The 16,890-nt window shown below is 38.4% G+C and overlaps 1 protein-coding gene across 2 annotated transcripts; it reads left to right on the top strand.

Annotated features, from left to right (window-relative positions):
• Positions 1-8,903: 8,903 nt before the first annotated feature.
• Positions 8,904-15,349, top strand: LOC121974345 (protein IQ-DOMAIN 3-like). 2 transcript variants are annotated; one of them, XM_042525356.1, is made up of 5 exons: positions 8,904-9,111; positions 9,810-10,255; positions 12,683-12,904; positions 14,215-14,334; positions 14,454-15,349. In XM_042525356.1, the coding sequence occupies exons 2-5, from the start codon at positions 9,869-9,871 to the stop codon at positions 15,141-15,143; spliced, it is 1,419 nt and encodes a 472-aa protein (XP_042381290.1). In that variant the 5' UTR covers positions 8,904-9,111; positions 9,810-9,868; the 3' UTR covers positions 15,144-15,349. The 2 variants fall into 2 exon arrangements, with proteins under 2 accessions (XP_042381290.1, XP_042381289.1); XM_042525355.1 differs by having other exon boundaries at positions 8,904-9,264.
• The last annotated feature ends 1,541 nt before the right edge of the window (positions 15,350-16,890 follow it).

The following is a 16,890-nucleotide window of genomic DNA, read 5'->3' as shown; positions in this document are numbered from 1 at the left end:
GGATATCCATCTTTATACTCATTAAAATATCAGATATCTTTTATACTAATAATTTTTATTCTTTCCATCCAACTATTATCGTTCAAAAAAAATATATTAGAATTATCATACTAGAAACATATATATAATTAAAAAAATAATAAATTAAACATATATATAACCAACTTCTAATATCAACAAAAATAGTTAATGGATTTTGGAAAAAAAAATTAATATATATATAAGATCAGGTATTCAAGTTGGATATCAGATATTGATAGTCTCTCCATACCCTCCTCCATTCAGGTCAAATATCAGATCTTCCATCAGATTCAGAGAAAATTATCATCCCTACCCACATTGATGTTAATGTGTAAGTGTTATAACACTTAAATGATATTATAATCAATATTGATGGGTGTATAACACCCACAACCTATACACATGTCAACATTCAATTCTTTAAACACAGTTAATGTATTTATCTATTTAATATAAAATAAGAATAAAGATGAATTAGTGGATAGTAAGACTATAAATAATGAGTGTTAATATTAAAATGAATATAAATATACGTTAATAAAAGAAATATGTTAATATACTAAGTATGTGACATAGAGACGTGGGTCACTTTTTGAAAAAGTGACATATATAAATATTCAAACCATACAGATGCCCTTATAGTGAGAATCCGGATGAGCTTCTCATGACCAGTCCAATCACGCCATAAACTTACCCGGGGATAGTGCCAGACTTGGCTTGGCTTGATTTAGTCTACAAGTTTGACTATACAAGTAACAGATGGTGTATAATAAAGAATTTAACACATTTTTAGACCTCATGGATGAATTAAGTAATGTTAAAGATGAGATTTTCGATGATGACTTTGTTGATGCAATCAACCTTTAGGATTTCGATGTTTGACAATATACCAATGTAGTTGACTAAGGATTGATCTAATTGGAAGAGAGAAGTCAAGTCAGGACTAGATGACTAGCAAGGAAAAGTCCTAATAGGAGGTTAGATAAGGATAAGTCTTAACTGGAGGATAGACAAGTAAAAAGTCTACTAAGTGACTAGTTCTAACTGGAAGTTAGGTAAGGGAAAATCCTGTGAGTGAAGGCAGGCAATGAGGCCCTAGTGAGTGAAGCTAGATCCTAGTAAGTGAAACTAGGCAGTGGAAGTCCTCGTGAGTGAAGATATACCCTAGTGAGTGAAGCTAGGTAGTGGAAGTCTAGGTAAGTGAAGTCAAGCCCTAGTGAGTGAAGTTAGGCAGTGAAAGTCTCGGTAAGTGAAGACAATGGAAATCCTAGCGAGTGAAACTAGACCCTAGTGAATGAATTTAGATGGTGAAAGTCCTGATAAGTAAAGTCAGACAATGGAAGTCATAGTGAGTGAAGCTAGATAAACATAGGGGTAATCTTAGGTAATGAAAAGTCTTGGAGGAGTAAACTCCAAGCATGTGTGACCAATTGGTTTCAGATCGACCGCATGCGGTTGATCAGACCAGCAAATCTTGAATACTGCTAACATTATTTTACCTTAGTATTTTATATCTATTGTGCCAACTCAGTATTACAGGTAAACCTTAGTAGATCAGGTTGAACAGACACTAAGAGGGACCAGAGAAAGTCCGAGCAGATCTGGAGGACTAGATGTTTGGCAGGTAAGGTCAGGTAAATAACTGGAGGAAAGATCTAGTGAGGACGAGTCCTGATGGGACTTTAGGCGCTTGTCCAGTTTAGATCCATTTTTGAAGCTTAAATTGTGACTATGACTAGATCTTAATCTTGGAAAGACATGATCTAATTAATAATTTTTTATATTTAATTGTGCTAACATTATTTTACAGGGTATAATTTATTATTTGGACTAACACTGTTTGCATGGGAGAAAATCTATTTTTAGCCACAGATAATCAGTGTTGGAGGGGCATTAGATTGATTGAAGTCACCCTCGTGCATTGGGTGAAGGTGCCCTCGAGCATTGGTTGAAGACCCCTCGCTTAAGGGCACAAAGGTTTCTCCCATGTGGTTGGAGACACCTTGGAGCATGGCGTGGAGGCACCTCTCAGGGTCTGGAAGGCGTCTTTGAGTAGATAGAGGCTGCAATCCACTCCACTTATCGCGACTAAAGTGTAAGGGATCATATTTGAGGTTGGAGGTGCCTTAGATGATATTGGAGGCACCCTCAATGCTCAATAAAAGAGTTGTTCAGCCAACAGAAGCTACAGAACTAATTATCGAGCTAATACGACTCTTTTACTACTCTGAACAAGCTGTACTACTGCTGCACTATTACTTTGAGACATCTAACTACTATCGGTAGACCGACACCGACACACGAGCCTGTTCAGATTCTACATTTCTAAAATGTTGTTAACGATTTAATATTCTTGTAATTCTTTTATACTTACAAAAGGAAAATGTGGGTTGTTACACTTTTTCATTTTTCGTACTTGTATTTGATTCTCTCTTCCGGCTGTTCCAAAAGAGGTTTATAGTGGATTGTCTGTCGATGTGATCCGAGAGATCGTGGGTCTTGGAGTAGGAGTCGCCGAAACTTCTGAGCTAAGTAACTTCTTGTGTTTACATTCTGTTTTTTTACTAATTATTTTTTCGCTAAGCACTATATATATATATCAATTGATGACTTAATCTCACAAGTAATGGATATAAGATATCAAGTTGACACATGAGTATATATTAGAGAATGTGTACTGAATTGACCCATTATGAGAATATTTCATAGATCGTTACATTCTCATAGTGATTATTGGTATGAATAGTTCTTAGACTTGAAGTTACTACGGTTCTTTACATAAGGAGTTGTTTACTTTGGTATCAGCAAACGTCACTTGTAATAAGGTCGACTATAAAGCGATCACTAGTATGCAATTGCAGGATTGTTACACATAAGAGGAGGGGGTGAATCACGCGTATTTTAAAACTTTTTTTTTCATCTTTTTAAAACTGGGTGCGCAGAAGAATATAACTAAGTATAAAAGTAAAAAACAGAACACAGTCGATTTTTACTTGGTTTGGAGCCTTCGACGACTCCTACTCCAATACTCAGACCCTTTGGATCTATCGATGAGTAATTCACTATATAGTTGTAATTACACAAATCGGAGAAAAAAGTGTAACAACATCTACATTTTTCTTTATACAATAATTAAATATAAACAAAATGTTACTTAAGACTTAGATAGAGATCTGAATGTACTCGTGCGTTGGTGTTGGTCTGTCTACAGTAGTCGGGTGTAGCAGCATCGTAGCATAGCAGTAGGACGATTCAAGGATTAATGTAAAAGATTGATGTATTTTTCTTGGACATCTAACCTCCTTTTATAAATGAACTTGTTATTATCAGATTTATTGAATTTGGGATAAACTTTTTGACTTTAGATATTACTGATAATTCTGTAGAAAAAACTAATTAAATAATTAAGATCTTATCCATTGCTTCGGTTCAGTCTGATTTAGTTTAGTTTGGTTAGGTCCGGTCCAATTCGGTCCGGTTCGATTCACTCCATCCACTAGAGGCGCCTCCAATCACTATTCAACATAACAATCTTCCAAAGGCCATATATTTTAACTCCGAACTCTGAATCATGCTCTATTAGTGGCCACGCGTGCAGAATTTGAAGATCTGCGTATGTATCTACAACATAGAGTTAGAAAAATATATGCACCAATAGTTTATTTATGAGTTAGATCCTGCCTTATTAAGATTAGAACTTAGTCATGGTCTCAACTTAGACTTCCAAAATGGATCCAAGATGGACTAGTGCCTATAGTCCCACTAGGACTCATCCTCACTGAATCATTCTCCTCTAGTTGACTTAACTCACTTACCATTTGCAATCTCTTGACTTGCCTCTCGACTCACTAGGTCTTCTTGCCTAAATCACATATCTAAACTTCAGCCAATAGTCTGGAATCAAATGTCTCGATTGAACTTCAACCAGCTGTCAGGTTCTCTAGACTTTCTATCATAATTGCACGTCTAGACTTCAGTCTGGTGTCAGGTCCTCTAGACCCGTCAATTCATGCACACTCAGTAAAGAGGTTAAACAAACATAATATCTAACTTTAAACCATTTTCTATTCATCAAAATCTGAGTTTGACCATCGGTGCTAACTACACCAACAACAATAAGTTATGCGAAGGGATATGAGTGATGTAGATGAGATCTATTCCTTCTATACGACGAAAATGATATTTGTAGACCCCTTGATTAAGTAGGATATAAGAATACATGATCATGCTCAAATAAGTCAATATGAGATATTGAACTTATTTGATTAAGTAAGTCTAATTGAAGATCAAAAAAAATATAAAGATTAATAAGACGATGTCACAGTCTATGTCTCATGGATCAATCTAGATATCAAGAATAGAATGACTAAGTTGTACAAGATAATAGACATAGAAAAGTTATGTCAGATCTCAACATTCTCATCCTTTGGGTAGTAATGATGCATTGCTAGATGTCACTCATTGTCTATGTATCTAAAAATATTTTAAAATCATTATCAACATTATGAGAACTTATTGTGTCACACACATAGAGAACATGTTGATTTGGAGATAGGTCTATTTTAGTTCGACTAAAATACTATAGACCTTAAGATTAGTGAGTTAATCTAAATGAATCCAGATTAGACTCAAATGAATTTGGATTAGAATAATTAGATTAATGAGTTAGACTCATTACTTTATTGAGTTAATGACTTATTGGGTTAATAGTTAATCTAATATATTAACTTTCAACCCATTAAAGAAGATTAATGGTGATTAGCAGAGATTAATAAGCATTGATGGAAGAAGACCAAAATGCTTCCCTTTGGTATTTCATGGATGAATACAAAAAAAAATCCAAGTAACCTTTTGGTGATTGTCATCCTTTTCGTTTTTGCTTTTATTCCTCTTCTTCTCTTGGCCAAAATAACCTTGTGTAGTTGTAAACACGATGAAGGTTGTTCTTCTCCGAATGTTGAGTTTATGAGACGAATGAAGGACATGTTTGTGTTCATACTAAAAAGGTGCGACCACTCTTATCGCATTGAGATTTGCTGAAGCAAAATTACTGTCAAGATTGTACCGTTCACGCAACAAAGATAATCACTCTATCAAAACATGTATTTTGTATTTGTATGGATATTTGGAGTGATCGATTTTTCCGATGCATATATTTATTATTGTTCACAAAAGATCCATACAGATCTTACAATCCAGTTAATCATGGGATAAACGACAAGCCTCACATTCTGCCCATCAAATAAATCAGGAAGTACTTGTGATTGTCCTTCCAGAACAACTAGCGTCTTTAGGTTTGTCATTATATAGGAGAAAAAGTACCTACAATGCACCATAATTGATAATTGAGATTTAAATTTTAAGTATTTAATTGTTAGGACCGAAGGATATCACACATTTCCATAATGACATGATATTATCCACTTTGGCTTAAGCCCTTATGACTTTTCTCTTGAGATTTCTCCAAAAGATCTCATGTCAATAGAGATATCTTACATCATTTTAAACCCATGATATTTTTCAAATCTTTCCAATATGGGACTTTGATTGAATCCCAATAATCCTTCCTGTTGGGTCCCTTGTCGATCGGCTAGAGGGGGTGAATAGTCTGCATAATAAAAACAAACCCTTCTCGACTTTATAGCTATATTAACATAAACACTTATACAAAAGAAAACTAATCAAAGAAAGAAGAAGCTCAGAGATTTTACTTGGTTACAATCGGGGAGGTTATTAATCCAAGGAAGATGAAAAACTCACTAAACAATCTCTTTTGGATGAATAAACCTCTTACAGCAATTGAAACACTCAATTACAGAACGAAACTAAAGAATAATCAATTATAAGTGTTGTTATCACCTTCTGAGACCAAGGCTGTATTTATAGCCCTAGTCGGGGTGTCTGGAAGGGTTTCAGGCGCCTGGAGGGGGATAAACTTTTATCCCTGTCACAACGGCTCACGACACCAGGCGTGCCAATAACTTTTTCAGTCCGGGCGTCTGGACCAATTTCGGCCGCTCAGACCGGGTTAAACCCGCTCCGCGAAACCGCTGAAACAAGGCGCCCCTGGGCTGTCCCGTAGGGTCCGGGCACCTGGACCAAAAATTCAACTTGGTGTTGATTTTTTAGTCCAGGTCTTCTACTCTGCTTCCACTCGCATTGGTCCGGATCTTTCACTCTGATTCCACTCACTTTGGTGATTTCAACCATTCAGAATAAGGCTCACTTGAACTGAACTTCCGACCTTCTCGAGCAAACTTCCACTCGGCTTCTCATCCCTCAGAGAACACCGCGTGCCTCCTTCTTGTCTGTCTGCGTACTCTTCGGTAGCACCTCATACCTCGGACGCACCTAGTCCTTCGGCTCTCTCTTGTATCATCTTTCTCGCTATCTGAGTCTTTCACTCGACTTCCTGTGCTCCTAAGTTCCTGCACACTTAGACACAAGAGTTAAATACCAACAGAACCTGACCTGACTTGGTTGATTACATCAAAATTACCTTGGGGGTACTAATACTCCCCTCAAACGAAGGACCACAATTATTCTCATGGTCCGGGCCTCCCCGCAAGCATCCGGTCACACCTACTCTAGGCCTCCCCGCAAGTATCTGCGTCTGGTCACTCTTGACCTACTCCGGGTCTCCCTGCGAGCATCTAGTTATCCTGACTTGTTCCGGGCATCTCCGCAAGCATCCACATCCGGTCACTCTTGTCTTGCTCCAAGCCTCTTCGCGAACATTCGGTTACCCTGACCTGATCCATGCCTCTCCGCGAGCATTCGATCACTCTGACTTGTTCTGAGGCCTCCCCATGAATATTTGATTACCCTGACATGTTTCGGGCCTTCCCACGAACATCTGATCACTCTGACTTATTTCGGGGCCTCCTAGCGATTATCCGGTCACCCTGCCTTGCTCCGGACCTACCCTCAACTTTGTTCAAGGTCACCCCATATGACATCTGGTTTGTGTCATGACTCTGATACCATTTATTAGGATCACATATCTACACAATGACATGATATTGTCCACTTTGGGTTTATGACCTCATGATTTTACTCTTGGGCTCTCCCCAAAAGGCATTATACCAATGAAGATATCTTATATCTTTTTTAAACCCATGATTTTTTCTAAATCTTTACAATGTGAGATTCAATCAAAGTCTCATATTGGAAAGATTTAGAAAAGATCATGAGTTTAAAAGTATGTAAGATATTTCCATTAACATGAGGTCTTTTGGGAAGAGCTCAAGAGCAAAGTCATGAGTGTCTAGGCCCAAAGTGGACAATATCAAGTCATTATAGAGATATGTAGATATCCTTTTGCATAACAAATGGTATCAGAGTCATGGTCCAGATCAAATGTCATGTGGGGTGACCTTGAACGAAGTTGAGGGTAGGTCTGTAGCAGGTAAGGTTGACCGGATGCTCATTGGGGGGGTCTTAGAGTAGGTCAGGGTGACCAGATGCTCGTAGAGAGGTCTGAGAGTGGGTCAGGATGATTGGATGCTAGTAGAGATGCTCGGAGTAGGTTAAGAGTGACTGAACGTGGATGCTCACAGGGAGGCCTGGAGTAGGTCAGGATGATCGAATATTTACGGAGAGGTCCAGAGTAGATCAGGGTGACCGGATACTACGGAGAGGCCCGAAACATATTCGGGTGACTAAATGCTCATGGGTAAGCTCGAAGCAAGTCAAGAGTGACCGAATGCTCGCGGAGAGACTCAAACTATGAGAGTAATTGTGGTCTTTCGTTTGAAAGGAAGGTGGTTGGGATTCAATTAAAGTCTCACATTAGAAATATTTGAAAAAGATCATGAGTTTAAATAGATATAAGATATCTCCATTGACATAAGATATTTTGAGAAGAATTTAAAAATAAAACCATAAGGGTCTATATCCAAAATAAATAATATCATATCATCATATAATATATAAGTATCATTTTTATAATATTAATTAACCACATGAGTATTTGATCGTTGCACACAAACTCCCAAGATGAAGTTATACTTATTCAGAAAATAATTTGTCATTGTAAATTTTAATAAAAGATATCCTGATAAGGCGGAATAAGAAAGGACAATTACAGAGGAGAGCATGGCAACACATAATCGGACCTAAATTTAAAAATCTTTAGAAATATTTAATGTTATAAGTGTAAAATATATGATAAAAAAATTATTTTGAAAATGAAAGGTCGTATTTAAATTTAACTTCTGCGCTGTACATTTGGATTAAGAGGAAATCGTTTAACACATTTGATGAAGTTTGAGATATCACTGTGTGGAGAGCATGACGTTGGCTAATGGAGCATAAGATCACTCGGGATATAGATGAGTTTTGTCTAAAAAATAAAAAATTATTTTATTTACAAAATGAGTTAAATTATAAGCGAATTATCAATATCCCATGTTTTTTACCTTTGTCTTCTTATTATTTAAATTAATTAAATATTAAAATATTATATTATATTAATTAATAAGGCTATATATATATTATTAGATTTTGTTCGAATTGGAAGACGTTGTCGAATTAATTAATGCTTGATGGTATTCCCAGTTAAGTTGGTTTACTGACACGTTGCTGGTTTTAGCATCGCGTCCTCCGGCCAACCAAATGACGACACGATTCCACTCTAGCGGTGAGAGTTAAATAACCTCACCGGAAACGGACCGAACCCGACCTCGTTAGAAGGAGTAGCCCCATCCGTTTTGCCCGTTTCGACGTTCGACGCCAAACACGGGCGGTTACCTGATCCGACGGCGTCAAGGCATCGAGAGAGATGAAAAAAAGAAAAAGAAAAAGAAAAAGGAAAATAATAATAATAAAAAAAGGGATAGAGCGAGGAGCGGAATGGCATCTGCCTCATCCTTAAAAACGGCAACGCAAGCGATGGTGACAGCTCAAAGGGGGCGAGGCCCGAGAGGCGAAGGCAGGCTGGTGGAGGCGGGATATCCTGCCCTTCCTGCCAAAGTGGGGCCCCGGCGGACAGCGCCGCGAGCGTGGCCGCGAGCGGAGGCTTCCTCTACGTCTTCCGATCTCCGAGCCGAGATCTGATCCCACTCTCGCCCGATAGAAGGGGTAAAGGAGGTGGGGCGAGGTTAAAAAAGTTCTCTTCGGTCTTTGACGTGATCTTTCCGCCAGACCTCGTTCGTTGGATCTCTTTTACTCTTAGCACCGTGTGGAAGAAAGCGAGGACCTTTTCGGTTGTTGCTTCTGCCATTTCGCCGTTAGTGTAGTTAGGTAATCGTGGTTGGAAAACTTCTCATTTATTGCTACAATTTTGATTCCCCTTTTCATTCGACCTCCCGGTTTCTGTTTCCTCTTGGTTGATGTTCCTGATTTAATCCTTTTTGTGCTGCTGATCCTTCTCAGCAGTTGAAAGAGAAATACAGAAAGCAAATCCTTTTTGGGTTGATGGGACCTCCTTGTTCTTCATTTGTTTTTTTATACCTATAGTTGATTTTTTGGTTGAAATGTGTTTTTTGGCAAAGGTGTGTCCTTGAACTAAAAATTGTCATTTGGTTTTTAGCTCTGTTCTAGTTCTTTTGCACCCCCTCCTCTCTCTCTCTCGCTATCTCTTTCTTTGTAAGGTTTTACTATTATAAAAAATTAATTTCGTTGAATAAAGTGGCTAAGGCAAAAAACATTCTTTTCACCTAGATGCTCTTCATAGTCTTCTGATAATTTTATACGTTGTAACAAGTCCAAACTTTGTGGTTGAACATGGGTGCGTGATGTTATGATTTCTTCTTGCGTGTTGGTTTATTTCTTCTTATCCTCTGCAGTTCCATTCACAAGAGTGATTTAGCTAAGTTGAAAATCGCTCAGGAGAAAGAAAGTGGACATGGGCATAAAAGGAAAGTGGTTTAGTGCTGTCAAGAGGGCCTTCATTCCGCAGTGTTGTCAAGGAGATCCTAAGGAGAGTCTTGATTATTCCAAGGTTTCCGATTCACTCCCTATAAAAGAAGTGGAAACTACTGCTGTCGGTGCTGCTCAACTGTTGCTACCAGCACCTCTTCAGGAGGCTAAGCTGATCGAGAATGGAAATGAACAGAATAAGCATGCCTACTCGGTGGCGCTCGCTAGTGCTGTTGCTGCAGAGGCTGCAGCTGTCGCAGCACAGGCTGCTGCAGAGGTTGTTCGCCTGGCCACTTCTGCAACTAGGCATGCTGGTGAATCAAGCGAAGTGATTGCTGCCATCAAGATTCAGTCTGCCTACCGAGGTTACCAGGTAATGTTTCTATTTTATTCTTTTCCCACCTTCCTCTTTATGTTTGGTTAAAAATCCATGGTGAAAATGCTTGGTATTTCGGCCCTCTAACTGGTGGCATGCAGATATGACATGAAACTGTCATCCCGTTCACCATTTTTTAAGAGAAATGGGTTGCTCCATGAATTCTCAGAGGGCATATAAAAACTGTTCTGCACAAGTTCTTTATGCAAGCAATTCGGTCTGGTTTGGGTGTGAGTTGATCGGTCATTGGTTATGCTAGAATCTTAGTGCTCTAGCCTGCCTATTGTGTTTTTTCATTTGTTCCATAATTTTCCTTTTAAAAAATGATTATTATTTTTTACTTGGTGGCAGTTGGCCATATACATTTGTTAAGCCACTTTCTGTTTGTTTGGCTTCTTTTAACCAAACAAAGGTGAAACAATTGGGTAGTATTGTGAGATGATAAAGCAAGCAACTCTGTTCTTGTTTTGACTGTTGGGACACTCTCGGAGCTAGGGGGGATGATCTTGTAGCGGAAAACCAAAGCGAATACTCCACCAATGCTAACACAAAGGATTTACTTGGTATCCACCTCAACGAGGTGACTAATCCAAGGATCCACACATGAGCACATTCTCCACTATCAAAAACACTCCTCAGAAACATTCCGGAGGTGGAGAAACCTCGTACAACACTCTCAACACACTCAACAAGAATACAATACAATGCAAAAAGTAAATACAAGATTACAAGTGAAAAACCTCTTCTTGCTTAGTTTCTTGTTGATGTAGAAGCCTCTTTAAGCTAGGAAATATAGCAGCACTTCAACCCTGAGCTCCCAAGAACTGGCGATGAGTCGTCGTGAAGAAATAGAGAGGAGAACTGCTGAATAATGGTCACGAAAAACCTTTTCTAGGGCTTCTTTGGGTGCTGTAATCGATTAGGCATTCTCCTAATCGCTTACCACGTCAGCAGCTCGATCTGAACCTGCAGAATGACTATGTTTTCGAACCTTAAGTGATACCCCAATTGCTTAAGTAGGGCGTACTTGATTACTCTAATTGATTACGCCTTTTTATGTTCGATTGCTAAAAGGACCGTAAGCGATTAAGCAACTTTACTTAATCGCTTACCAACCTTTCTGTTTCTTCACATAAAGGACCTTAAGCAATCACCCTAATCGCTTAAGAAGGGTGGAATCTATTAGTCTGATTGATTTCACTCCCTTCTTCTCGATCACGAGAAACGTTGTAAGCGATTAAGCTTCCCTGTTTAATCGCTTACCCTAGCTTTTGTTTTGAACATACGGTTTCTTAAGCGATTACCTTAATCGCTTAAGGTCTGCTGAATTGCTTACCCTAAGCGATTCAGTACCCTTCTGTTCTTGTGATTTTGAGCCTTAAGCAATTAAGCTAGAGCTTAATCACTTAAGTTCTGCCAAATCGATTATCCTAATCGATTTGACAACCTTAGCTCCTAAACCTGAGTCCTGAGGTTCTTTGCTCAACATCCGGTCAACCGTGACCTATTGGAACTTCTCATTGCCTAACATCTAGTCACTCTTTCTCCACCAAGTGTTCGATCAATCCTTTGACCCACTTGGACTTTTCTCCTCGTGCCAAGTGTCTGTTCAACCTTTGATCTACTTAGATTTTTAACTGTCTAGCTTCACTCACCTGGACTTTCTAGCTGCCAGGCCTCACTCATCAGGACTTTCCAACTACTAGGTTTCACTCACTTGAACTTTCCAACTACCCGACTTTACTTATCAGAACTTTCCATACCAAATATTTGATCCTCCACGACTCATTTAGTTTTTTTTCTTTTGTTGGCCATCTCGTTGGTCTTGCCCTTGTCTAACCTCCCGTTAGGACTTTCCCAGTCAAGTATTTAGTTAATCTTAACCTACTTGACTTCTGGTCAACCTTTGATTGTCAATCTCCCAGATGGATAATTGCACCAGCAATCTCCATATATTGTCAAACATCAAAACTCAAATATCAAGATTCAAGCTTGAGTCAACTTGGTCAACTTTGACCCAGGAGAAATTGCACCAACATAGACAACCAAAAGTAAGAGTACCAAACCACTAAATCATTAATGATACTTTGTCAAATTGATATAGTAAGCATATGCCGCTGATTTAAAGTAGGGGAACATTGTTATTTGTAATTTCTGTGATCCCATTACTGAGAGCAGTAATATAATTTGTGCTATTTTTTGTTTAGTGGTGGACGCCATCTTTTGCTTTACACTATTTTTAGAAGTTTTAATCTGGTTGTGTGCATGCACTAAGCTACTTATGCTGTGAAGAGTAACCTTTTAATGAAACCTATGTGTTTAATTATGAGAAAGCTTGTCAGGAGATGAAGTGTATGAGTTGCTGCATTTATTGTCTTGAAGCTTCTTATACGATAAGATTGTCTCACTGAAAACTTTGTGAAGGCAAGAAGAACATTTAGAACTTTGCGGAGGCTTAATAGGCTGAAGAGAGTGCTGGATGGAAATGCGGTCAAATCTCAAACTACAAACACTTTGCAGTGCATGCAAACAATGGCAAGAGTGCAGGCACAGATACATTCAAGACGGGTCAGAATGACAGAGGAAAACCAGGCTCTACAGAGGCATCTACAGCGGAAACTTGAAAAAGAACTAGAGAAAGTAAAGGTATGTATGCAATTTATGTCATCATCTGCAACATTATTTTACACATGGCTTGAAACTCAGAATCAGGGAAGGCTAAACTAAAACTACTAGAAAAAAAATATTATACAACATTAACTTTGATTAGCGGCAGATGCTTTAAAGGTCATTGGAACCTGTTTGATGTGGATGGGATGTGCTGTAATGAAGCTTACTAGATTTTTTCTTTAAAAATGCTATGCTGAACTAATAGTTCAATACATTTCACAATCTTTGAAGTGATTTTCATTCATGAAAACAGTAGTTAATTCCAAATTCTCTCTCTCTCTCTCTCAATTAAGAACTATTGTTGCTACTCCATTCTATTGTACAACTTGTAGATGGAAGAATGGTATGATGCACCCTGTTGAATCACTATTTTAAATGAATTTTCTTCTACACTGAACATATGGACATAGATGATGTTTTTGACTTACATGGTTTATTGTGTAGGAAAATTTGATCTTGTGACCGCCTGATCCTTTTCAAGTCCCATCTTGAGAGTCGAGTGTTCATGCTGTCATAGGGATTGATGGGTCATTGCCTTAACTTGATACCAACCTGTTCGAATCTAATGGCCTTATTTATTAAATTTTTGTGCCTTTTTTCCCAACTGGCCTTGTTGATTTTCCAGATTCGTATAATTTCTCCTAGCTTTATGACTGTTCATGATACCTGATTACTCTTTAATACCATCATTTCTGATAAGTTTCAGTTCAGAGAAAATTGTTGTTTATATTGAGCTTGGAGTTATCTGTTATCTTTATGGGACCACATATTACTTATACAAAGTTTGGTCCTGATCCTTTACTCTGCATGCTCAATTGTTATGCTTGTCAATTAATTATTATTATTTTCACATTTATATATGTTTCCAGCAAGCAACATCTCCATATATGAATAATAATATACTTCTGTATTATCATATATATATATATATATATATATATATATATATATATTGTAGTGAGAATGGAGCAGCATTTGTATTGGTTTATATGGATTGAAAAGATTATTATTTTGATTGATATTTAACCTCTTTGGAACGCATGATTTAGGTTTTTGGTCTTTCTACCTTGAATTCTACTTTAGTTCTCATTCAAGAGTTTCATATAATGTCTTGCTAGTTTTGGATTGTTCATGATGATCTAATTTACCCTTATTGTCTTACGATACCATTCATGTTCATTTTAGATTGGACATGCATCTGTTTGTTATTTATTCATGCTTGCCTCATCTTTTCTTCCAAATTGAACTTTGCCTATGGTAGACTAATATTCAATATTTGATGACAGATTGCGGATGAATGGGATGATAGCCTTCAGCCCAAAGAGAAAATTGAAGCTAAACTGCTGAATAAACAGGAAGCCACTATAAGAAGAGAAAGAGCTCTAGCTTATGCATTTTCACATCAGGTAGTGGGCATTTTCCATTGCACTAGATTACTGCTTACTTTGAACTAGCGATTGTTACATTTTTTTATACTTTTATTTTTTTTACTTCCAAAATATTATTTTGAGTTTTCCTGTTTCAGTGGAGGAGCTCATCCAGATCCCTGACTCCAGTATTCACCGACCCAAGCAATACCGAATGGGGATGGAGCTGGCTGGGGCGCTGGATGGCAGCGAGGCCATGGGAGAATCAAAGCACAAAGGAAGATCATGCCTCCGTAAAGAACACTAGCCGCAGTTTCATTGTGCGCACAACAAAACACTGTGATACTAGTTCAGAATGCACTCCATCAGCATCTCAGAAGCGAAGTCGGCCTTCCGGTCTTCACTCACCCGCAACCCCACGCACCAGGACTTCATCTGTTGTGAGCAGAAAGAAATCAGAAAGCCCAAGAGGCCGCCGGTGCTCCATCGATGATGATTCGAGGAGCACGTTCAGCATGCAATCTGAGCGGCGAAGGAGGTACAGCATTGGAGGATCATCAATGGGCGATGATGAAAGCCTCAGCTCCTCAACTCTTCCTAGCTACATGGCATCTACGGAGGCAGCTAGAGCCAGGTCCCGACTCCACAGCCCAGTTTGTGATAGCATTCGAACACCTGAGAAGGGGTCAGCTTTCTCAGCAACCAAACGCCTCTCCTTTCCTTCAATGGACAGAAGCAGTATTCCATCCGCCGCAAACCTTAGGCGCCTTTCAGGGCCCCCAAAGGTAGACATTTCTCCAGCCAAGGTTGTAGCTCCGACTGGTAAAGAGCAAATATCAAAAAACTGAGTGTGCTTAGCTGATCTAACAGCAGTTGAGATGTCTTGGATGATGTATTCTAGTAAGCTTAGCTACTAATTTAATTGAGTTGTTGAATTGGCTTGTTAATTATGCGCTCTTCCCATATGTATGAGAATGATTGTTCAAATGGGAATCTGAGCTGATGGTGTGCCTAAATTTGTTGTGAAACGTTTATGACGTGTTTGGTGTTTATCTGTCTACAGATTTCATTTCACTATTATATATTGATAAGAAACCTTGGTATCATGGCCACCCAAGGTGGGATTTCACCATGGCATTTGGTCTGGTCCAGATGAGTACAGTGAACATCTCCGGATCAACTATATTTTGTTCAGTTTAGGGAACATTGGGCTCCGCTTGTTGCAAAAGGAGACGAAGCTTCATGCTCAAGAACATCATGAACCTGCACTGAGCCAGCAGAAAGCAAGCCAAAAGGGTGGAAAGTCACAAAATATGTTGTAAAGCCATTCCAGGCTTTTAAAAGTCATCAACCACCTTTCAGAAAAGGTGGATTATATATACATTATGGTAATCATCTTGTAAATCGAATTCTGCTAAAATGGGAAACACAATGAATATTTTTGCCACTTTCTCAAAGAGACACCCACTTGATGTTAATCCACATTCATTGTTAACATAATTTCAAGGAAAGAAAGTTAATTACATGTTTACAATATATAGTACTGATATTTAACTACTATGAACATTTCGAATCTAACATTTACCTACGCTATAGATTCGACATAATCTTTGAATGATGCAACGTGATAATGAATTAGATTTATGTAGTCAACCATAAGCAATTAACAAGGGTGACGCCACCCAAATAATAGTTGTGTAAATGGAAATCTAGTCATGCACTAGATCTCCCACAAACTGCAGCAGCATCTGGGCAGCTAGATTCTGCATGTTAGAACTAGTGAGCAACTCGAGAATAACTGAAATAACTCACTCGTACCTGTAGGAAAATTTACCAATTAATTAACATCACTAGCTAGCTCGTCTTTGCAAGGAATAGTGTTGTGCAGGGCACAGCTGTTGAAGAGTTAAATACGTTCGTAATGTCTCTGTCAATCTATCTCAGGATCAACACGGAAAATTTGAATCACGGATAATTATTAATCTTTGGAATAATGACCACTAACTACAAGACCCTACCGAAAGAGCCATTCACAGACACACATGTCACCTGTGTGACTGTCACATAGTACTGTACAGTGATGAGTACTAATTGAGTGGTGGTGCCAAAGGGAAAAAGGATCTTCCATTTTTCTTGCCCACAGTTGCTGCATGTTCTTCTCCAGTCTCCATGATCAGGATCTTGAGGTGACCGCAATGGAGCAAGTGTGCTTACTGCAGTCACCAATTAGGAAAAATGGAACCTAGGGTTTCTGCATTGTGTGCAGTGAAGCACTGAGAATGATTTTGTACCAAGCATATTCTTCCTTGCACGGGAGAATTTTGTCTTCTCGTTACTATGATGGCTCCCTTGAATCTTATAATTCACCGCCCGCATGCAGTTTCAATGTGTTCATGGAAGGATAAGGGTCACCCGGATATTTTCTTAATTTTTTAAACATCTAGATATCGAATCTCAATTTCAATAAATTAATTTATTATAATGGATATTTGATATAAAAATATTAAGCTGATGGTCAAATTTTTCAATTTATCATCCATAAAAAAATTTTATACATGACTTAAATTAGGCACCAACTAAAAATAATTTTTTTTA

Source organism: Zingiber officinale, chromosome 4B, assembly GCF_018446385.1.
Source record: "Zingiber officinale cultivar Zhangliang chromosome 4B, Zo_v1.1, whole genome shotgun sequence".
Lineage (NCBI taxonomy): Eukaryota > Viridiplantae > Streptophyta > Magnoliopsida > Zingiberales > Zingiberaceae > Zingiber > Zingiber officinale.
This window is presented reverse-complemented; position numbering and strand designations above follow the sequence as displayed.